General features: G+C 49.5%; 1 protein-coding gene across 1 annotated transcript in view; it reads right to left on the bottom strand.

The window, feature by feature from the left end:
* Positions 1-1,750: 1,750 nt before the first annotated feature.
* The window catches only part of FAT2 (FAT atypical cadherin 2), a 46,539-nt gene continuing 24,773 nt past the window's right edge, over positions 1,751-23,516 (bottom strand). The window contains exons 10-23 of the mRNA XM_027807346.2: positions 22,466-22,662; positions 21,682-21,835; positions 20,684-20,917; positions 19,490-19,879; positions 17,947-18,161; positions 17,180-17,317; positions 16,377-16,520; positions 15,471-15,668; positions 13,581-14,388; positions 12,670-12,815; positions 8,956-9,397; positions 6,255-6,408; positions 3,744-4,336; positions 1,751-2,908 (exon numbers count right to left, since the gene is read on the bottom strand). Coding sequence (XP_027663147.2) covers positions 2,376-2,908; positions 3,744-4,336; positions 6,255-6,408; positions 8,956-9,397; positions 12,670-12,815; positions 13,581-14,388; positions 15,471-15,668; positions 16,377-16,520; positions 17,180-17,317; positions 17,947-18,161; positions 19,490-19,879; positions 20,684-20,917; positions 21,682-21,835; positions 22,466-22,662 — 4,346 coding nt within the window. The 3' untranslated portion in view covers positions 1,751-2,375. The remainder of the gene's footprint in view (positions 2,909-3,743; positions 4,337-6,254; positions 6,409-8,955; positions 9,398-12,669; positions 12,816-13,580; positions 14,389-15,470; positions 15,669-16,376; positions 16,521-17,179; positions 17,318-17,946; positions 18,162-19,489; positions 19,880-20,683; positions 20,918-21,681; positions 21,836-22,465; positions 22,663-23,516) is intronic.

Genomic DNA, 23,516 nt, shown 5'->3' with positions numbered 1-23,516 from the left:
ATCTGCTGATTGTCTGAGCCAAGTGTCTCGATTTGGGCATCCCAAGCCTCACTGTGTTTGTGCCCTTTCTTGTGTGCCCTCCCCTAGTTCAGCACTAAGGCACCCAGCAGTCGAGAGAAAGCCAGAAGGTTGAGGCTTGGTCAATAAGTGCCTGGACAGTGGTTTCTGAGCAGTTGGTGGGAAGTGTAATACTGATGATGTTGGGAGCTGTGGTGAGTATTTAAGGCTTGGAGATACCCCTTCACTGGTGCCTGGGAGTGCTGCTATATGGAGGGGTCCTTCTGAACCTCTGAGGCACAACCCTGGTATGTTCCTAGTGCGGCTGCGGCAAAAATGCAACAAAAGCATTTAAAGAAATGACTGCTGTTTTATTCTGGTCTGGGGAGAATGAGCAAACAGGATGTTTTGCATGTCTTTGCTCTTAGGAGCAACAAAAAAACAGGTGAACTGGGGCCGCATGAGTTTGCCATCCTCCCTCTGCCATCTCCATGGTGATAGCTAATGACATCACTGAAAGCGTTGCTGAACTTTGGTGATGTCATCAGCTGTTGCTGCGGAAACTGAGATGGATCCTGCTCTCCAGTTGATGTCAAGCCCTTCCACAGGAGGCTGCCTGGCGTGCGTGTGGGAGTGACAGCGGTGACAAGCCTGGTGCTTTTGGCGAAAAAAATAATTGCCAAAGTGCACGAGAGCTTTGAGAGGTAAAATGGGCAGCGCTTCGGGGGGCTGGGGGGAGGCTGGAGGAGTGGCAAGTGGCGATGATGCTCAGGCCAGGGGAGTGGGGCTGCAGGCAGGGTCTACGGGTGCTGGGGCTGGCTCCTGTGTCCCACAGAGCCTGTGCTGGGTGTTCTGGGGACCCCTCTGCAGATAGGCTTGGGTCAGGTGTGTTGTTCAGGTTAACCAGGTGATAATGATCTCCTAAAGGGCTGTGGCTTTACTTTCAGGAATGAGATGAATTTCTGTTTTCCCCAAGTGTGTTTGGCTGGGGGTTGGAATTAAGGCAGGGCTTGGATTTGGGTTCTTTTAGCCCCTTTGCTCCTGAGTTAACAGATAGGGTAGGCTCGTGTTTTCCCAGTGCCTTGCTACCATGGGTCTGCCTCCTTCCTCTGGCCATTATAGGATCCTCAGAGGTGTGTTGAACTTGCTGTCTTAGTACTTCTCTGAAGGTTCAAGAGTCTGGGGGTGCTAGTGTCCAAAATACGTTGTTATTCCCTTCCCTGGGCTGCCCTTGGCTGGAGCTAGGCAGGGATGTCCTATTTACAAGGGAATCCCTGAGTTATCAAATAAGATCGTAATAGTAAAAAAATCCAAACTCTTTTAATACTTTCCAAAAAAATCGACAAAAAAGTTACATCAAACAACCAACCAAAGAAAACCTCTCACAAAGAAACAATACATTTCCAAGCACACGGACATACAGGCAAACGCACGCTCAGTAGCCTCAGTGCCCCGTCACGTGGCGCTGCCCAGTTTTTCTGGGCCACGCTGGGGAGCCCCAGCTGAGTGACAGCACCACGTACCGCTGCACTCAGCATGGGACCGCAGCAGCCACAACAACATGTCTGGGCCCGCATCCTCGGGCCAAGGTCTCCCTTACTCCTGTGAGTGCAGCCCGACTGGGCAGGGGTCTTGCTTTGCTGCTGGCTGTGCTGGTTTGAGTCTGTGGGTGGTTCCCGGTGTGATTGAGCTTGTTGCTTGTTTTTTCTATAGAAATGGACTTTTTTTGTTTGTTTGTTTTGTTTTTCCCCCTTTGAGTTTTGATTGGCCAAGTGAGAGATGTGCTGATGGGACCAGCTGTATTCCCTCATCTCTCTCCCTGTGATGGGGAGCAGACATGGGAGAGGGTTTACACCAGCTGATCCATTCCACTGGGCAAACTGCTGGCTTGATGCAAGCCCTTGGAGCCAGAGCTGGGGGCAGGGAACCTCTGCTATCCCACATGGGGCACTCCCAGGCTGTGCATCACTAGTCCTTTCACACCTTCTCCCACCACAACTGTTGCCATGCCTGCTTGCTGCCCTCCTCCTCCTCATCCCTGTGGCCAGGGAGCCCGGGGTGGGAGGAGGTGGCATGCTGTGGTCCTGCGTGGTGTCGTAGGAAGTCCCCTTGGCAAGGAGGCAGGTTAGTCACTGGCATCCCAGGAGCATCCTCTGTGTCCTGGCAGTGGCTGGAGCATTTCCCCTCCATTTGCAGCATGGAGCACCATGGAGGGCAGCGGGGGGGAAGGTCCAGCCAAATTACAACCCAGCCATGCAGGGGGAGATGCTGCAAGCTGGGGACACACACATGTAAGCCTCCCTTCAGCGGCATGTGCCAGCCTCCTGCACACTGTTCTGCATGGAGATGTGCTTCTCATTTCAAGAACAAGCCCCCCATTAAAACATCACCTCCTCGCAGCTCCCGTAGTCACTCTCCACCATGTCAGAGCCCTCGTAGTTGGGGGGTGGAAGGGGCTGGGCTCGGATGCTGGGCTGGTGGCCCACCTCGCAGTCTGCATAGGAGGGCTGGGCCACGCTAAGGCGCATGCTCACCCGCTTGTAGCCAGGGTCGGGCTGGTACGGGACGCCCTCGCCCTGCACCAGCTGGGCTGGGTAGTAGCTGATGGCCGTATATTCATTCTGGCACTGGGAGGCTCCCATGTCCATGGGACCAAGTGGCAAGAAGTCCTCCAGGTTCTGGTTGCTGTAGCGGGGTGGGATGGGGGCCCGCTTGTTGCTCTGGTCCAGCGGGAAGGGAAAGCCCCCGTAAAGGGCGACCGGCTCCGCGTCTGCGGGTGGTGGGGGTGGTGGGGGGAGAGGAGGGTGGGAGGAGGATGCAGGGGGACCTTGAATGATCTCATAGTGGGAATATTCCTGGACATCTGATGACAGGTACCGGGGGGGCCAGTAGGTTGTTTCTGCTGGGTAGACTGAAATAAAACAGAGTAGTGTTAGCTGCAGCTCAAACTGTTGTTTTCCCTCTCTTGCCCTCCCGCTGATTCCTTCTGTAGACTCTGAGCCTGCAGGAGATGTGGCAGACCAGGGAAGAGAGGAGACATGGGGACAGGAGAGTTGTAGTTGCTGGGAAATGAGTTGTTTGGGAATTGAGGGGTCCCCTGGCTGTGCTGAGGTAGTGTTCCCACCAGCCTTCAGACGCCTGCTACTCTAGCACCCAAAAGACACACTTCATCACACCATTTGGATGCTAGAAGCTCGCACCATGAAGGGATGGGGGCAGAGCAAGCAGTCCACTGGATCTCTCCCTTTGCCTGTAGTTACTCTTGTGAACTCTCTTCTAACAGTGTACTTTGAGGAACTCCTGCATGGAGGGAAGCAGTACCCTTGCTGTCCAAAGCCATGCAAGGTGTTTCCCTGAGGGTGTGATCCCTCTGCCTAGGAGCACTGATGCAAATACCTCCACTAAAACTCACACTGACTTTTAGGATCTTAATTTTTTTCCCCTTAGCTTTGTTATTCTCTTTTATAGGGTCTTTTGTGCCAGGATGTGTGGGAATCCACGCTATGGTTGATGGTTTCCCTGCTGATCGTGTACAAGGCTAAGCAGGTTAAAGCTGAAAATGGGATGTACTGGTGAGCAGGGAGGGAAGAGCCAATAAAGGACCTATAGCAGGGCTTGGGCAGCATTTACCTGTGCTTTGGCTGGCTTTAACCAACACTGTTGGTCCCTCATGTTTGCAAACCTTAGGACTGCTTCACAAGGGGAAGAGGGATGTGTAAGAGCATGAAAAAGCTGTGGCTACTGACCCATCTCCTCCCTGGCCCAGGTGCACTTGATGAAGGACTCGTTGTCAGAGTTGGAGGGGGGTGCAGCGGGGGGCAGGTTGGGTGCCACACTGCACACAATGGTGCCCCGGTGCTTTGGGGCATTGGCTGAGTTGAAGGTGACGAATTCAGGGGTGCTGGTGGGTTTGCGCTGCTCTGGCGTGGCCCGGTCCAGGTTGTTGTGTGCTGCATCACTGAGGATGTTGAGTTCAATGGGTGGCACGGCTTGGGTTCCCACACCCACGCTCTTGGAGTACTCGCTTTTGGAGAGCAGGTCAGGGTCCTCCCGGGCCACAGGCTTGTGTGCTTTGGCCCGGTGGCGGTAGCGCTTGCGGATGAGCACAAAGGCCACAACCAGGATGGCCACCCCCAGCACGCCGGCTACGATCTCTGCGATCTCCTCAGGACCCACCGCCCACTGTGTGGGCACGATGGCAGGGGTGATGATGGGCTGTGTGCAGTAGTCCCCCTGATAATCTGATGGGCAGATGCAATGGACAGAGCCCTGGTTGCTCACACAGCGCCCAGCATTTCGGCATGGGTTGTCTTGGCACTCCTCAGCCAGCTTCTCGCACCTGTAGAGAAGAAAGGATGGAGGCAACAACCATCAGCCTGGGGATGCAGCTGAAACTGCATCATCCTGTTCAGGGCGCTGACTTACACCAGCCAAAGATGCTCCAAGCTGGTCTGCTCTCCCTGCCTTTCTAGATTCGTGCTACCTGCCTCTCCTGGCAGAGGACCATGATCCTTGAGTATAAAATGATGCTTTTTAGGAGACCATGTTTTACAGGATGGTCCAATTTTATACATATACATATACAACAGATTAAAATGGGGGCTTCTTGTCTCAGAGGAACATTTGGAGTTTCTAGGGATAACCTGCATGGAAAGATGCTCCCATCCTGTTAAACTGGGGAGCCCAGGGTCACTCTGAGCTGTGTTTACCTCTCATGAAGTCTCATGTGTCCTCCAGGCTCTGTGGGGTCTCAGGATGATCTGTGGATGTCTGCAGGTTGCTGCAAACATTTGGGGAACATCTAGCCTGAGAAATGGTGTAACGAGCGTCCTTGTTTGAGAGGCTTTTTTGGCATTTTATGGAGCATCTGAAGAACTGAGACTGTATTTCTGATCCTCCGTCCTGTTCCACTCCACACAACCTAAACATTCCCCAACAGTACAGAGGACCTTTCCTTCCAATAGTAATTATGTTCCCATGCTGGGGGGAATAAAACAATGCTTTCTTGGCTTTCCTTCCTTTTTTTTTTTTTTTTTCCTTGTTATGGAAAAAACTCCCTGAGGTTTGGGCTCCTCTTGTTTATTAGTCAGTGTTTCAGTATGTGTGCACCCACAGGCTCCGGCTGGATGACTGGTGATTTCAGATATTACACTGCCACCTAATGCTCAGTTACATACTTTTATTCCAAGAGCTGCATGAAAAATTTCTGCCTTTGTGTTGATTCAAAGGACCAGTGTTCATCCTGGATAAGTGGCTAAGGCAGGACTAACTGGACATGATGCTGTTCGAGCTTTGGACGTGATGCTGTTCGAGCCTGTGCTGGGTATGTCTCACCAGGCTGGGCTGGAGGCAGGGCAGAGGGCTCAGGGGGTGTGTGTGGCTGCAGCAGGTAGTGCTGAGCGGCAGAGCAGCCTCTGGGCCTGGGTTAATTCTCTAGCTGCTGATACCTGGCAACTGTGCACTGACACCTCCTATACGGGAAATGTATGCAAGCTGTAACACTGATGGTGAGAACTTCGAAGTGAAGTTGAAGCCTATGAACTGTAGGGTTCAGGGCCAAAGCCAAACACTGACACTTGGTGATAAGGGGGATCTGTAGGCTGGCGGACAGAAGAGGGGGAATGGCATCCTGCACCCACTTTTCAGCGTAGCCCACTCTCCTGAGCTGAGCTTTGAACTGGATGAATCATGGCTATGACTTGGTAAAGCAATTCCCCTTGGGTGAGTCCTGCAAAGCTGGTCCTAGGCAAAAACGTCTGCCCCTTTAGCACACAGGTGGGTGTCTCAGCTTCTCCTCAGCCTCAGGGCATCCTCCTGCCACCCAGTCCACCCTGCCTGCACCCTGCTGCCAGGGTCCCCCATCACAGCCAAGCTCAGCTCACACTGCAGGGAGGAGCAGCATGTGGGGAGAGACTGTCCCTCGCTAGGAGAGGTCTTGAACCTGCACCAAGCACAGCATCTGCAGGCATTCAAAGCATCTGTGAGGAGGGGGGATTTTTCTTCTTTTCCCTCCTGCTTGGAAGAGATGGGCACAGAGGGGCAATGGGCACATGACGGCAGAGCTGTCTGCATCCTGGTCTGCTCAGCTCTGCCTTCAGACACCTCCCTGCTGCAGTGCTCAGGTACACGCAATTTGCCATTAATCCCAGAGTGTCTGGATGTGGTGAGCTCCAGAAGTGTGCAACACTCATTAGTAGAGATCATATTTTCAGCCCACTGTGGGAGATCACCTGTGCCAAAGGCTTCCCAGACCTTACCTTTCGCCCAGGTACCATTCAGGGCAGCGGCAGGAGTAGCCGGTGGCGGAGAGGGTGCAGGTTCCCCCATGCAGGCAAGGCTTGGACTCGCAGGGACTGTCTCCTAGCTCACAGTGCTCACCAGAAAACAGCCCGGGGCAGATGCAGGTGTAACCTGGAGAGGGTGAAAGAGTTCCATACAGAGACTGCATCCATATGGAAAAGCTAGCAAGAACAGGGAGGAAGAGTGCTTGGTGTTGATGGCACCCATAAAGGGTCAACCTGGCTACCTAAGCATAGGTACTCGCTGTGGGGTACCCAAGCCATCCATGGGGAGCTGGTGGGTATGTTACAGGACCTGGAGCAGTTGCTGGAGGCTGGGTGGTCACTCTAGGGTAATGCAACGGCACTAGAGAACTATTTAAGCAACAAGTCAAGCCTGTCCTCTCCTGCCAGGGATGCATTCGGCACACAGCTTTACTGCAAGGAGAAGCTGGGGGACGTATTCGTGTTAAAGGAAAGGGAGCCTGCCTGGCTGATTCACAGTTTCTGACGCTGCTAAATGCAATCCTCTGTAACTTATTGTTCTCCGAAGTTCTTGGTCCTGCGAGTTCTCGCGGTATGAAGTGCCTGTCTCAACATGTTGGGTTTCTCTTGCCTACAGGATGTGTCTGCTTGCAGCCAGAGAGAAATCCAGCATAGCTGGGCACTTGGAGGGGCTGCTGCTGTTTGCGTCTTTGGCAGCTCTTTAGTGTAGCCCTGAGCATGGGAATGTCCCTGGCTGTGCTGAGTTCCTGCTAGTCACTCAGGTAGTGGTGCCATGCGGGAAGTTCAGAGTTTCCATCTTGCAGCATGCTTGAAAAGTCTTTGCTACTTGTCCACAAGCTAAACATCCCTGCTTTAGAGCATGGCGTGAACAAATGCAGACCTGTTTCCACATGCATGTTAGTGGTTGTACAACAAGACAGGCTGACACTTGTGCAGCAGGTGCTGGACGTTGCCTGTAGGGCTGTGTGTGCCCAAACACACGTGTTCCTGGATGCGGGGTTTCACATGTGTTTGCACCTGTGGTCCTGAGCGCTGTGGTTGATGTGGTGGCTGGTCTGGCTTTGACCCTTTCTGCACAGATGCGTTCTCACGCGGCCACGTGGCTTACCCAGGCTCGCTTGCACAGACGTGTCTTTGCCTGTGCATGTAATCCCATGCCTGAGATCCCTGGGCAGAGCTTTGCATAAACTCATGCTGCATGTCAGTGGTCTCCAGGACTGAGCCCACAACATTCAAGGAAGCCAGGCAGCCAGGATAACCTCACAAACGAAATGTCCCTTGAACAACCCCTTCCCTGCAGCAGTGTCCTGCATGTTTCTGCCTAGGGTCAGGTCCCACAGGCTTTTTTCCTGGGCAGTTGGACCATTTGCAGGAGACATTGATCACCTTGGAAGGAAACTAAGGGAAGGGCGCTGGATGATAAGAGGGAGTGATTTTTCCTCCTCCCCTTCCCATTGTACGCTCTCTGCAAAGCAAGCAGGGGATGCCTTGACTTAGAGCAGAGATGAATTTTCAACTCATGGGTTTTGAGCCTCTTCCAGCCCAGCCAGAGGGGTTTTCCATGCAGAGGGTCTCAAGGGTAAGGCTGAGGCCTGAGTGCCAGCCAGCCTAACTGTTTGGTACAGATGCACCTCGTGTCAAACAAGTTCATCTGAACCAAGCAGCTGCTGAGTCGACAGGCCTGGGAATCTTGTTCCCAGAGGCTGCAGGCAGGGCAGGAGGAGGTGTGCTCCCTCCTCTGTCCTCGCTTGCTCGCTGGGCAGGGTGTGGGTTTTGGCAACGGCCCCAAAGAGCTACAGAGCTGCAGGAGGAGCTTCTGCCCCACGTAGAAGCCTGGAAGGCACCCCTCTGCCCCAAGGAAGGCCAAAGCATGGACAGTGTCTATCTGAACAGACAAGGCTCCCCCATGCAGGCAGGGCTTGGACTCGCAGGGACAAGGTGTTATGGGGTGCAGCCCTGCTGTGCTGGAAGCTAGGACATGGGTATAGGGCAGTAACACAAGGGTGGAATCACTGGGATGTTCCTCCTGCTGAGGCCGCTGAAAACTAGCCCCGTCCCTGTGATACAGCTTGCTTCGGGGAGAGGCTCTGATGGGAGGAATGGGGTGGTGGTGAGACTGTCTTGGGCAGAGCCTGGTTTCAAAGCTCTGTTGGGCATGTGCACCCCGTGTTAACCTGAGACTCTTGGATTTGAGCTTACAGTTTTCCCATATACCTTCCCATAGCCCTGGGGAGTCACCAACTGCAGTGGGAATAGACTAAGATCTTGGCTTGTTTCTGCCCAGATACCATCGCTGCATGATCCCATCTTGCCTGATTCCAGCCTCGCTAATGGCTCCTTAAGCAAAGAGGATGCAGAGGGGTGGGTGGAATTTCCATTTGCATTTGAGTTTTTGGCAACACGCTGCACTCTCCTAAGTCATGCACACTCCTTAGAAACACCTTTCTGCCCTCTGGGCCATGGTCCACCGGTGAGAGCCAGGATGGTGATCTCATACCCCCAGCTGCTGCTGCACTGAGTCAGCTATCACTTGAGGTCGCTTGGGGTGGGACCTCTGATTCTCCTCTGGAGTAGCCCCTCATATAGGGATGAATGAAGAGGTTGCATCTTTCCCTCCCCTCTCTTATTAATAGCTTGTTGCTCTCCTATTGCTCTGTGTAGGATGTTCACATACCTCCTCCATGAGTTTCGGAGCACATCCCATTGTTGAGGCACGGGTTGCTGCTGCAGGCGCCTGTGGGGGAGCAACACTGCTTTATCCCCACCTCCTCCATGACTTCCTTTGATTGCCCTTTGCCGGGCAGGAGAACCACTTCTCTGCCGTTGATTGCAACCACGTCCAGGCAGCCCCTGAACCCCCACGTGACTCTCTGGGGCTGGAGCGGATGTCGGAGGCCCCCAAAAAGCAGGTCTCGCCTGCCCTGGGAGTTACTACAGGTCCCTGGCAGCTGGAGAGAGGCATTTCCCAGGCCATCAATGAGCAGGCGGACAGACGTATTCTTCACCTCCAGGAAGACTGAGTGCCACTCACCATCACTCACAAAGCGTGAGGAGGAGAGGTTCCCAGTGTAGTTCCCCCGGCAGCTGTAACCAAGCTGAGGCACTCCATTAGCCATCTGCAAAACACATCCCACAAGTCATGGTTAGCTGTGATACAGGTAGATGCTGTTCATGGGGGCTTTCAACACTTCTGCTGCTTGTTCCCCTCTCTCCTTGCCTAAGCATTGAGAGTCAAGATGAATCCCAACTTTCAGACTCTAAGAATTACCAGCTAGGCACAGGCAACCTCTTTCACCCCTATTAAGCTATGCATGGATCAATTAAAGCCTGTTTAAGTGAGTGCAACCGCCTTTACTTTGCAAAACATTTTCATCTCTCTGGCAGAGTTTCACCCATGGTCCTTCCTGCAACCTTTGACCTGTGTTCAGGAAGAGAAGCTCATCTTTCTGCATAACAGGGTGCAGAGCCATGTATCATACTCCTGCAGCTTGCTCGCCCCTTCTCTCGCCTTTCTGAGCCTAGTCAGAGCCCTGGTATTCAGGGTATCCATGACTTCATCACCAGTCATGAATGGACTTTTGTTCTGGGACATGTGGCCCTTATTCTATTCTCACTGTCTTGTTAGTGGTGGGGAAGGTGTTGGAGCAGTTGCCGTTTTGGCATGGTGAGAGTGCTGGAAGGACCTCATTGAGGTGGACCACTGGCAGCTTTCTCAGGAGGAAGCAAGGAGGATTTGGGAGACAGAAAAAGGAATTACTGTGGTACCCAGCTTCTAACCAGCACGCTGGAAAGCTGGGACAAAGCTACTGATAGGTGTTGTGGTCCAATCCTTGATCTGTGGCAGATGGGAGGGAGACAAGATATTGAGCTGCTGAAAGTGAATCACACCAGTGTCTTCTGCATTAAACTGGGACTTCGGAAATTGCTATAATGTGGCTCATCAATGCTTGTATGGAGGAAGGAGATAGGAAGGGTTAGCTGTGTGGTTTCAGGGTGAAGTCAGGGTAAACCTCTCTTTCACCTTTTTCTCCCCAGTGCTTTGTTCATAAAACCCTCTCTTACAGAAGCCAAGAGGCTATGGAGAAGGAGAAAAGAGATGGACCAAAACATTGAGGGAAATCCTGCAGAGCTTGCTACATAACATCAAGCAATTCATCCCAGGCAAAAGAGATCTCCATGGGGGGCATTAGAGCCAGTGAGGAGTGGTGATGCTTGAAGAGGCTAGAAGAGGAGTGATTATGGGCTACACTGAACTCTAGAGGAAACTACACACAATATGATGGGGCTGCTCTGGAGGGGTCCAAAGCAGAGCAGGACAGGAGTAAACTTGGAGAAGCCCATGGTATAAATAAATCCCAGTGGGAGGAGAGAGCAGCTGCCGAGGAAGGAAGTGCTGGATGCAGCTGGCACATGCCATGGAAGGGCCTCAGGGCAGCATGTGTGTGTAAATCTCTTTGCACAATTGGCAAGTGCACCAGAGCACTTTGTCACTTCACTTTATCTGGAGGAACATGATTTCACTTCAGATGGGTCTGTAGATTGGGCTTATCATTTCTGAGGCTGGGAGACAGCTGAGAACTCGATTCCCTGGAGCAAGAACTGACAGACTGCCAAGTCTTTCCCAGCTTGCCTGGTTTGCCATCCTCTTGCTGCAACCAATTTCTGAACATCAGGAGAGTTTAGTGATTAGAAGATATGCATGCCCTTGGGAGAACTCATCCTCTTCACCAAATCTACAAACCCTTGGTTCTGGTGCTTTCAAAGCTTTGGCTCATACCCGGAGTACTGCATTCTACAAAGCTTAAAATCTTGAGGGATTCCTTCAGTTTTTTTCAGGTCAGATGGTCTGGAAAAGGTTTGATCCCTGAGATACTGTTAATAAGTGAGTCAGGGAAGAAATGAATCGCAGGCAACTTTATGGTGGAGGCTTTATGAATGTTTCCTGTTGAAAAGCTTGTGGAGATGCCTGGGTACTGGAGATCATGGGCACACTGAATTCCATCAATAATGAGTTTTTTCTCCATGTGTTAGGCCTGGCTCAGTAGAGCTTCCTGCCACCTCATCCTCTCTGAGCGCCCTTTGGAGTGCTGCAGTCCTTCTGCTGAACTAGGAACTACCTGGAGACAGGGCAGAAAGCTGGGGACCCTTCTTGCGAAGTTTTTCTCATCATCCCTTTATAATGCAGCTTAAAGTCACTCTTGGAGATGGATACAGGACATACAGATGAAATTTTTCTACTCTTGCTCGTAAGGAACAATAGCTGTGGCAGCTGGAGCTTGCAATATGTACTATGGGCAGGTCTCTGGGTGTTGGCTGCTGTGCAGCTCCCGGTCTGTGTGGGTCTTTTACAACAGTGGAAAGAAAAGTATTTCAAAATAGGAAGATGGGGTTGTGAAACCATGAGAAGGGATGAGGGAATTCAGGGATGAACACTTCCAGGTAGGTTACAGGGTATAGATCTCAATGTGATTAGTCTCAGAGATAAACCTCTGCAGGTTGGCGAGTATGTCCTGTGATCTTGGTCTTCAACTGCTCTGAATTTAATTGATGAGGAATATACAACCCCCCCATTCTTTAGTCATCTGCTACTTTCCTTCTGTTGCCAAAGTGAAGAGGGAGATGATCTTTGAATGTTGGGTAGATTCGGTGTTGTACCAGAGGGAGGAGAGTGATCAGACTGAAATGTTCCTGGCTTTGCAAGTGTCTTAAACAGTGAAACCACCTGAAGAAAGTGGTTGAAAAGAGCAGAGGTTTGAGAAATAGCATTTAAGACTCCTATTTTGTCTTTAATTTGAGGTCCATGTGATTAGATGCATGACCTGACTGGCATACGCTTTGATGCAGGTAAAGGCTGATGATACCAATCTCAGAGCTGTCCTGTGCCCTCCTCATCTCTGCCCTGGTACCCCAACCCTCTAGCTCAGTATGGCTGCCTCCCCTGTTTTGGAGCCATAATGTGATCTGGCAAATGTTTTGTCTGTTCAGGGGAGCCTGACTCCACTCCTGAGGTCTTGGGGGAAGTTTGTTCTCAGAAGACTGGTCTGGGGAAAATTCTACCTGGCAAATCCTTTTCCCTGAGAGGTGTGATATAAGAGAGGGATGGGGAAGCAAGCCGTACAGAAAGATGATGATGTAGATCTATGATATGGGTGTATGCTGCTTTCATGCCAGAGACTAGTATGTGCATTCACAGATGTAAAAATATTCACTAGTTGTGGTTGCAGCCATCGCCGAACCGTGCTTGGCTTTCATTTGGCCTTCTCAAGTCTTACAGCTTAGATGAATTACTAAGGGTACATATTATTGCAGCTTCTTTCTGTGATTCCCTTCCACGAGAGAGTAAGGTTTTTTATGCTTTAAAGAAATCCCTGTGCATTGCAATACATACCTCCAATGTAGCATGGTCAGTCCCGTTAGCATGGAACATGACAGCGTGCAGCTGGTGGGTTTTCAGGCGAAAGTGCATGTGCCAGGAGCCGATGTGTGAGTGCTGGTACCAAACGTAGCTGTGGCCCCCAAACCTTACAGCTGTTCCTGGAAGGCAAATGAGCAAAAGCTCTCATCTTCGTTACACTTTGAGACTATGGACTGTATCAAGCCTTGCCTCTTTCTCCAGCCTGACACCATAACTGTCCAGGACAAGTCCCATCTGTGGCAACTCATGTACTGCACAGCTCTCATTTGCATCTCCCAGTATTTCTTCTATGTACTCAACTGTAAAGCAGTCCTGCAATAGCAGCCTGGCTATTTCTGTCCTATAGCACCTTGAAGGTCCCCTCAATATGGTCTACAGCATCCTTGAATTTTCTCATCCTTAATAAGTCTTTATATTCTTCTATGGTATTCCCTTACAATTCCTGCCCAAGTGATGTTAATCTGACCCTTGCTCCCTCCATTTATTTCTTGAAGTATTCTAGAGTGAGTATAACAAATACGGTTTATTTGGCTTTCCTCAGATTTATCATTTACTCTGTGCTTTGCTGAGTCTAGGATCAACAGAGGAACTCGGATCTCGAAATTCTGATCATTGAGCTTCATTACCTGCTAAGTATGAGTGACTTTTCCCAATGAGATAGATAGATGTTGCTGCTGTTAAATGCTACTGGAGATAAATTTAAAAAAAAAGAAAAAAAAATCAGACTCTAAGAATCTAGATTTGGCTTTGAAATTGCAGGCAGATTTGTAGGTTACTGGGCAACCTAATTCCATGGAAAGTCCAGGTGCTTTAGAGTGTACTGAAGGAAAACAAAATATTGCCCAGGTTTATAGGGTAGGACACGACCAGGAAGGATTGCTCACCATTGCAAGAACAGATTTGCTCCAGGCTGTGCCGTGGGGTGAGGACACTGAGTCGGGCAGTGCTGTAAGTAGACATCATTCCCGGATCCAGCTGAATGGATTCCTTGCAGACACGGTGGGCGCAATCTGACCCATGACATGGCACATGGATTGCTTTCTTCATCCGGAGACCAACGAGCTGGTCCATCTCCCCAGCTGACACAGTGATCTTATTTGCGAGGACCCGAGGCTCATACAAGGAGCCATGTGGCTCTCCAACAGCCAGGAGCAGGTCCACTCCATCAGAGGTAGCTGCAGGCTGTAAGCTGGCCATGTGGATGTTTTGGCGCCGGGTGACAAGGATGTTTCCCAGAAATCTCTGCAAGTTGCGCCAATGGTCCCCCACAAACTCCTCAGGGGAGAGGTGGCGAAAGTGTAGCACCACCGCCTTGTCCAAGGCCTCCTGTGTGAAGCACCACACATGGACATTGACACTGGTGGTGGCTGTGAATGTACCATCACTGACTGTCACATTCAGAAGGTAGTGACCATGAGGAAGCTTGTCCCCAGCAATGATCTTCCCATCTGCAGCCCCAACAGAGAACAGCCCCTCCTGGGGCACTTCTGCCACCAAAGTGTACACCAGTGTGTCATGGGGATCTCGATCCGTGGCATGGATCTTGCCCAGAACGCCTCCTCGGAAGGCTTTCTCGTTGGTGGTGATGAATATTTCCAGGGGAAGGGCCGAGGGGGCATACTGGCTCTGCTCAGTCACTTGGATGTTTATAAATGCAGATGAGGACAGGGGAGGGATACCGCTGTCAGAGACCTGTCAAGGAAAACGGGAGGATGAGTTATAGCCACATGCTGCCTTACTGCCGTCTCACCCGACTGGATGGGCTGATCTTGCAAAGGAGAATGCCTTGCAGGTAGCAATGGGTGGAAGCTGTCAGGCAGCAGCTTGGGAATGAAGAAGATGTGGGAAAAACTGGGCAGCAGAGTTGGACCTCTGCCTGGAGATGGCCCCAGGGAAATGACAGCATGCCTTCCAGCATGGAGACTGATTGAGACCTTCTGTTAGCAGTGGGATTGTGCTCATTTCTCTGTGTGCTCATCAGCAGCTGAGGCACACCTAAGCAGCTCTGATTTCCTGAGGATTAATCATCTTTAGAGATGCTGCCAGTCCGTGGGGTTCCACGTGTAACTGAGGGTGCAAAGATCCGTAGCAGTTATGCACATCAACATACTTGCTCACTTTCTGGACTATTTAAGCCCATGTCCCACCTCTGACAATGTCTGTCTAGCATGAGTCAAGGAACCTCAAAATAGAAAAATGCAAATAATCATGCTATAGGTTAAGTTTCTCCCTAATCTCAGGCCGTTAGTGGTTGAAGTTTATAATAGTACCTAGCTTTTAGAACACCTACTATTACTGAAGAATTATGTGTTTTACATGTTGTTATCCTTTTGTTTGTAATGGATTTGTAATTATCCTTACTGATAATGTTGAAAAATAATTAATTCACTCTGCAACAACAGAAATCCTCTTTGAAGAGGAGCTTAAACCACCTCTTAAATGACAAGGGTAATTGCAGAAAGTTTTAGGACCAGATCTAGGTCTCACTTTAAACTGGAAGTCACTAGAATGATGCTGGGAAAAACATCCGTCTAAGGAAACTGCTGACAGTATTTCTCATGATATTATCTGATTTTTAGCAGTGCAGAAGCTGACCCCCTGCTTCTTGTGGGCAGGCTGTGTGGAGAAATGAGCTCTGGAGCTGGCTCCAAGTGGCAAAATTGGATTTCTCCAAATCCAGAGATGTTTCCACCCAGCTGTGCCATCCCAATCATTTTGTTGCTACTTAAGGTTGCTGAGGGATTCAGATACCAGGACAGTAAGGCAGGCTCTACCTGGACTTGTAATAGGTACTGTTCTTTCATTCTTCTGTTCAGGATGGATGATGTCACCAGCAGACCATTCTGTGTGACATCAAAAGCCTTCCCGTCATTGCCCTGGGTGATCTGGAATGAATACGGCGGTCCATTTTCTGGGGAGTCTCTGTCGCTCATAATCAGCTCCAGGACGCTGGTACCCACGGGAGCATTCTCCTGGAATGGGGAAAGATGCTAGTGGAGAAAGGCAAGCAAAGAGAAAAGGCCCAGGGGAACCCACAGTGCTCCTAGAGCTGCTAGATGAGGAACAGGGAAAGAAATCCCGTACACCGTATGCATCTCTAGTACACGCAGGCTTGAGACTCTTGCCGGTAAAGGCAGAGACCCAGTGGTGGCAAGGGACTCCCTTTCATGACATTACATATGTGGCAGCTAAGTGCAGACAGTTGAGCTGATGCCCTTGCTTTCCCCTTGAGTCATGCCAGCACGAGAGCAGATGAAAGCATGTTTTGTCTGCATTTCTTTCCAAGTGTATATAGGTGTTTTGAGTCCAAGTGACAACTGGGTTGCATCTAGCAGACATGATGATGCTTGACCACGCGCTTGGGTCTGCTTTTTCTGTTGTGGTGTAGACATTGATGATTGTAAGGAAGAAAGGGGCTGCAGGTCAGGCTTGGAAAGTATGAAAAGCTCTGTACTCTCTGTACTGAAAGGACAGGAGGTGCCTGAAGCTATTTGAAAGAGAAAATGGCATCTGTTGGCAGAATATCTCCCCTTGCAGATGCTACCAGTTCTTTTTTGTCAATGAGCACAAAGCAACAGCATGCTTCATCCTGTCTTACCCTTCTGCTCCAACAGCAGCCCATGCATGAGTACCTTAGTACCCCCCAATGGACTGGGAGAACAAACTGTCTCCTGGCTTACCTGCACCACCACGCTGTAGTTGAGCTGGAAGAACCGAGGAGGGTTGTCATTGACATCAGACACATGGACACGCACAGCGACGTCACTGAACTGAGCAGGGTGGCCGTTGTCTGTGGCTCGAACTGTCAGGGAGTAACTGGGGATCTGGAGGATTCGTAGTGCATGATTACTTGGGAGAAATGGAGGAACAGTGGCTTTTTCACATTGATGCTGTACTCTGCTGCAGCTTGTTGAAATGCTTGAGGCCATGCATTGCATGATAAAAGCAGCTTTGCCCTTGGCCAGAGCTCTCCATCCACAAATCTCAAAGCACATTGCTAAAGAAAATCAGCCTCACAATAGCTGCAGAGAAGGGAAACAGCTTGGCAAAGATGGATGAGACAGAGCTGGGCAAACATCTGTCAATAGTGGTTTGAGCTGCTACTGTTTTATGAACGAGAGATTGTCCAGGTGACCTTTCCATCTCCTCCCCATGCCTGTTTTCTGTGCTGCTCTGATGCAGAGAAGCAATCCAACCCTGTTGGTTTCCAGTTTGGGACTGACTCTCACCCAGCCAGCTTGTACCAGTGGAGCAGACCAAAGCCCGTAGCTGTGACCACTGAAGGCTATGTTGCCTTCCCTAAAGCCCAGCCTTGCTACAGCAGTATCTATGAGTCTAGAAAATGAATGAAAGACTTGCCTTCTGCTTACAGTATTATGAGTAGATCAGTCAGAAAACGGGAGGTAACTGAATACACTGTGCTTCCTCAGCCTTTTGGGGCACATCTATTTTAGCCTTACTGTTCCCATTTTCTTGAACTCACCTCCTCCCTGTCCAGATGCTTGGCGATGCTGAGTTGCCCACTTTTAGGTTGAATGCTGAAGTGTCCCAGTGGGTTCCCTCCCACGATTGAGTATGTGATCTGATTGTTCATTGCTCCATCCAAGTCATCAGCTGACACCTGTTAGGAGGAAAAAAAGCTACACCCCCTGGCCTGAAAAGGCCTTGCCATGGAGGAATGGGGGCAGCACCTCCTTGTCATTTAAGGGTATTGGTCTGAGCTTGCCTCAAATGAGGAGGAGGAAGGAAGGTGGTTTACATAAGCATCATTCATTAGTTTTTCCAAGATAAAACTCAACACAGCTACAACAATGGCTTTCTCCTTGTCCCTTTCCTGACTTTACCAACCTGTGATGGTAACAGGCTGGGCAGGAAACTCCACATGGGCATGCCTTGGGCTCCGTTATCCTGCCCACAGAAGCCTCTACCTTCCTCAGGTCACAAGGGTATTGGCCTTCTGCAAGCATTTTAGCTCTCCTGGGAGGTCCTCAAAGCTCCTGAGCCCCCCTTAGGTATCTCAAGCTTTCACTTAAAGATGTTATAAAAGGCAAAGTGTTCTTCCTGTCTATGGAATGTCAGGAATTCTGGCAATCATCCTTTTTTAAAGTCATTCTTAAATCTTAGATGTTGAATGTCACAAACCCACTGAGGTGGCTGCGTCCAAGGAAAAGAAGTGCAAAAGAAGAGTAAATAACGCATGGAACAAGTGAAAGAATAAGTAAAGACAGCTGGCCTGGTTCATAATCATACCGTAAGGATGATTTCTCCAACCGCAGCATCCTCCCGGATATCAGCAAAGTAAGCGTCTTGGATGAACTCTGGTGCATGGTCGTTGATGTCAGTTATGTTGATCACTACCATGGTCACATCGCTGAGAGAAGCTGAGCCCTTCCTTGTGCCCTCGATGGATAAGTAATACTCATGACTCGCTTCAAAGTCCAAGCTCCCATTTATGTATAAGGCACCTGCATTGGCAGATGGATAGAAAAGGGCAGAAGATACTTTGAATGAATGGCATGTGAGGTTTTTTGTAATACTGGGGATATACTGAGACAACTGCCAGACTGCCAGCTGAAAAGGTGCTGTTCACCTGACTTTGACCTTCTCTGGTTAAATCAGGACACTGAAGGTCATGGCATCACATAAAGAAACCTATGACTGAACTGTTTCTGCCATAACCTGCCTCATGTTTGAAGAGGTGAAATAAGCTTTTATTCAGGGAGGTTTCCAGGACTCTTGATTGCAGGAGATCTGGGACAAAATAGGATGAGAATCCAACAATGCTATTGAAAGCTGTGACCAAGGCAGTAGTAGAGCATCACTGAACTGTGTCATAGGCAAGATGAAAAGGTGTGAGACGTGGATGCAGAGATGTACAGGAGAAAAAGGTGCATGGCAGGATGCTGTGATTAGTAAGTGAGTCTTGGGATGCAACATAAAAAGGAGGAGGCGGCTGTTCATCTCAAAAAATGAGTGAGGAACAAAGAAGACAAAGTGAAAGTGGAAAAACATAACGATGGGGGACAGAATGTGCCTGTGTATTTCAATGCTTTCCTGGGTTCAGCACTAAAACCGTCACAAAATTATCCCCTGGAAATGACTCTGTTTTATGTCTTTTAAGACGTACCAACTATTAACAAGATTGGTGTAGAAAAATTAGCAAGAGCCTTGGGGACAGAGAAGCTGTGGAAGGTGCTGTAGGTGAGGATGTTGCAGCCATGGGCAGAAGGCCATTGATGACACAGCCAAGGGCTTGTTTTAGGAAGCTGACATTGGCCTTCTGATAACAGCTTTTACCAGTTCACTGTGCAAACACAGCAGTGCTTTATTTGGCTAGTAAACCTGGCTCAGCACCTGCTCATGGTTAACAGATTGGTAACTATCCACATTCATTGAGTGCTACCTAATAAAGCTGCCTGTTAACCCTGGTCTGCCGGTTCCTTGTGGGATCAGGATGGAGAGACTTTTTAAAATGCAGTTACCTTCTCCTGTGTTTTGAAGTGGAAAAATTTCCCCATCCTGTTCTCCGTGTATTCCTCATTGCTATGGATCTGTCTCAGGTCCCAGACATACGGCAGGAATCTTTCCATTAATTTCAGTAAGATTTGGACTACTCAAGTGACTTGGCTGGTAAAATTTAGGCTAGAGGACTGTATTCCCTACCCTTGTGCTGGCTAAAGACTAAGGGAAGCAGAAGTGCAAGCCAAACGGAGAAGAACGAGAGAAGACACATACAAGCACATCCTTTGATGTTTGGTCAGCCAGGACCTGCTTTGGCATGAGATCGTCTTACCTGTGTTTGAGTTGAGCTGGAATTTCCCGTGGTCGTTGCCATTCACAATTTCATACTTGATCTCTGTGTTTTCTGAATTGTCCCTTGTCAAGGCTGACAAGTTGAGGACCTCTGTACCCACAGCCACATCTTCTTTTACCATGGCCACGTATTCAGGGGCCAGGAAAACAGGCAGATATTCATTTAGATCCACAACGGAGACAGTGACAGTGCCAAGAGCAGAGAGGGGCTCCGGGGTGCCCCGGTCTGTAGCACAGACTGTCAGCTCAAATGCTGAATGCTGGGAATCCTTCAGAGGCTTTTCCAGACGAATCACCCCTGTGGTTTCTTCAATTGAAAAGTGTCCGTTGGCAGAATCAGGCAGAGAATAAACCACCTCAGCGTTGAGACCTGGAAGGGTAAGGGACAGGCTGTATTAATTCATGGGTAGGAACTGCTGGTTGGATTTTTTTTTGTTTGGTTTGTTAATCCATGAGGACTATGTGTACTTAATGACCTTAAATTCCTAGGGAAAATGGAGGCTGTATGAACATCAGGTGTTGCCCCTGTCCGTCTGTAAGTTCAGACATCTGGCCACCCTCACCATCATCCATCAGTACAGCCTGTCTGTATTTACTAGTGTTTCCCAGTTTTAATTCCCCTGCTTTTAAATGTAATTTCCCTTCATATCTGCTTGCAAAGCAGGTAAATATGCTCTTGCCTCTGTCATTGTAAATTCAGTCTCTGCTGGAGAGGTTTGTTGAAAGTTTCTTTCTTAGGAGTCTTACCTATGTTTCTGAGAATCTTTGTGCATTCAGAAGGACCTCTCCCTCCATATCATCTACCTCATTCAGATCTAAAGCTCCTTTTTTCCTTATTACGCTCATTCTTGATTTCCATTTTTGGTAAAGTTTCTGTCCAGTTTGGATCCCGGACAAACTGTGTGTCACAGTTTGCACCGCACGTCACGGTTACAGTTACTGAGCATGTCCTCAAAGTCTGTCTTTGCGTGTTTCTACAAATATTGCATTTCCTACCAGGTCACAAAAATGCTGATGCCAGCCTGCTAGTTAAGAACAACTCAGTGATGAGATCCTGGCACATCTTCGCCAAGATTCAATCATCTATACCCATTGCTACAACCCTTCCCTAGGTTTCAAAGGTTTCAGGATGAAAGATGAACTATACTAAAAAGTAAATCCCATTCTGACTCACCTTCGTCAAGGTCCCTGGCAGCAACCACGGCGATGGGTGTTTTTGTTGTGGTGTTGTCAAAAACGGCCACTGCACAGTGAGTGGGGAAGAACCTCGGTGCATTGTCGTTTGTGTCCTCTACGATCAGTGTTACATCTGCTTGGCAGGAACGGCCTCCACCATCAGTTGCTTTGGCAACAAGATGGTACGTAGGTTTCTGCTCACGGTCGAGAGGTGCAGATGTGGTCAGTTCCCCTGTTGGAAAGAACAGGAGGTGGTCTTGTCTCCTGCAACTGCTGCCACAGCCTAGGAGAGCTCAGGGAGGTTCAAGCACGCTGCCTTCCTGGCTGAACCGTGGGAGACAGCCCGGGTTTGAACGCTGTCTGTAATCCAGCTAATAGCAGTGATGTGTCCACACCACATCGCTCGGGGCTATTCTCGGATCACTGCCAGCCAGTGCCCTGGCAGGGCTTGGCATGGGGAGTCCTTCAAGGCGGGCTGAACTTCATGCAAGGGATGCCGTCATGGGATAAAAGTCCTCATAAATGAATTGTACTCATAAACACCTTTATGACCCCTGCTGCATTAAGTTTTTTTGTAATGTAGTGAACCCCAGTTGTTCTCTAGGATGATCATTGTGTCTGTTCGGGCAAAGACACTGCCCAAGACCTGGTAAGGTGCTTTTTAGAGTTTAGGACTTGGGTCTTTGTCTCAAGCCAAACACTTGCTGATCTCTCCTCCTTGAGACCTGGCTGTTAGCAACAGCACCTGCCCTGCATTTTACTGTTGCTAATGGACTATTTGTAAAGAAATCCAGCAGGCAGCTGCAGAGCTCACTCTCCTCTATACTGTGTTGGAATAAACCTGTCTGTCTGCCATTCCTCCTAGCTTGGGAGAGCTGGAATGAACAGACCTTTTGTTTGCTCAAGAGGAGGCAAGTATTGAGCCATGCTGGCAGCTGGCATTTCTTGGGAGTGGGTGAGGAAAAGGATAAAAGCATCCCATCGCCCTGCTCTCACCTGTGTGTGGGCCCAGCCGGAATTCCTCTGCGCCAGGGCCGTGGAGGCTGTACGTTATCTGGGCATTGCTGCCGACATCAGGGTCGGTCGCTGATATTTTCAAAATGAAAAGACCCGGCAGAGCATCTTCAGAGACTCTCCCAGTGTAGAATATCTGGCAAGGACAGAAGGTGTCATTGGCATCTGAGCCATGTCCAAAATACCTTCATCCCACATGGGGAGGAATGGACTAGCAGAAGCTTCATAGAGAAGGATAAACCACGTGGTTTATGGGGGAACACAACGTGCCTCACGTTGCCGCTGCAGGGGTGTGGACTGGGACCAGTGAGCTCATTTCACACAAGCCTTTGAATCTCCTTTGGGAAGCAACCACCTCTGTTCTTTCTCACCATGGGTAACATCCATACCAGCAATCAGCTCTCTACGGTAACAAACCTCCTGATGGGAATCTCTCAGCTTAGCAGGATATAAAACTCAGTAATTTACATGCCCCTACCCAGGAGGCTTCCTGGCATTGTTTATCTCCAGAAATTATCCTTCATAATGTTTAGGCGCTCACTTACTGCTGGCAAACATGCTTGGAGGCTAGATTTAATGTTCTTGCTTGACATGCAGCTTAATTAAAATTGCTAAGCATAATCAAAGCAAAAAGATCGTGTGAGAAGAATTATGACAAGCCAAACCCTCTTAACATGCTCTTTCTGTTCATTCTTCCTTGCTATTGTGTTCTCTCCTTCCCAGGTGCTCGTCTTGTGCCCCTGATGCCCCAGGACAGAGGTCTTACCTGGCCACACTCAGGGCTGTTGTCATTGATATCCAGAACAAAAATTTCCACTTCGGTGGTAGCCTGAAATTTTCCATCAGAGGCCATAACCTTGAGGAGATATTTTTCTGTATCTTCTCTGTCCAAAGGCTTCTTGGAAGAAATTGTCCATTCGCCCTCAATCTGGTTAACGGTGAACTGTCCCAGTACATCTCCTTCTAGAAGGGGGCAGGAGGCACGGAAAAAAGACATTTACCGAGTGCTGAAAATCAGATGAGTTAAGGAAAGGGGATATAGGTGTGCCCACTGCCGGGCCCTTGAGACACCTGAAGGACTTGCAGTGGTGCCACAGAGAGGGCGTTAGTGTCATATCTGGCAGGTGAGGAGCATTTGGTCTGCTTCACTGCATAGCTGAGAAATACCCTGCTCGTTTCTCTTACTAGCTGTTTGCATATTACACTGGAAGGAGGAAACTACTCCTGATTGCAGAAGTGTCTCGGTAATGTTCTGCAGGTGTGCATATTCATTGCCTCAAAACCACATCGTCTCACTTTCCTAAAGTGTGTCAGTCTTTCTCGGTGCATGTTCCTAAAGGGATCTGAGAGTGGCAAATACCCTGCAGACATTGCTTGGATCTTATTGTTACAGTACCTGTGTAGTTGTACTCCCTTTTAACCTACAGATGTATTTAATATAAAGCTACACTTTCTGGGGCTACTTTTTGATTTTGTAAGAGCCAAACAATGACAGACAGGTAAATCCAGACTAGGCAGGCTCTCCAGCCCACCAGATTCATGCCGCTCCTACTGATATTACACAGAGTAGCTTTTGAATGGGGTGGATGCTGACCCTGGAGAATCCTTTTCTGGCAAGGAGCTGGTGTCCTCTGCTGAACCCATGCAGCTGGGCAGAAGGAGGGAGCACATTAGGTAAGGGAGACAATGAAGAGAGCTGGCTCCAGGGCTTGTTTGTGTTAGGCTCTGAAGGGCCTTGCACAGTGGGGTAAATTACATCCACTCTCTTTCTGCTTTTATTTGCACTGCGGTGATGAGGTGGTGAATCTGGAGGTGCA

This window comes from Falco cherrug, chromosome 8 (assembly GCF_023634085.1).
Source record: "Falco cherrug isolate bFalChe1 chromosome 8, bFalChe1.pri, whole genome shotgun sequence".
Lineage (NCBI taxonomy): Eukaryota > Metazoa > Chordata > Aves > Falconiformes > Falconidae > Falco > Falco cherrug.
Note: the sequence above shows the minus strand (reverse complement) of the source record. Positions and strands in the feature narration are given on the sequence as shown.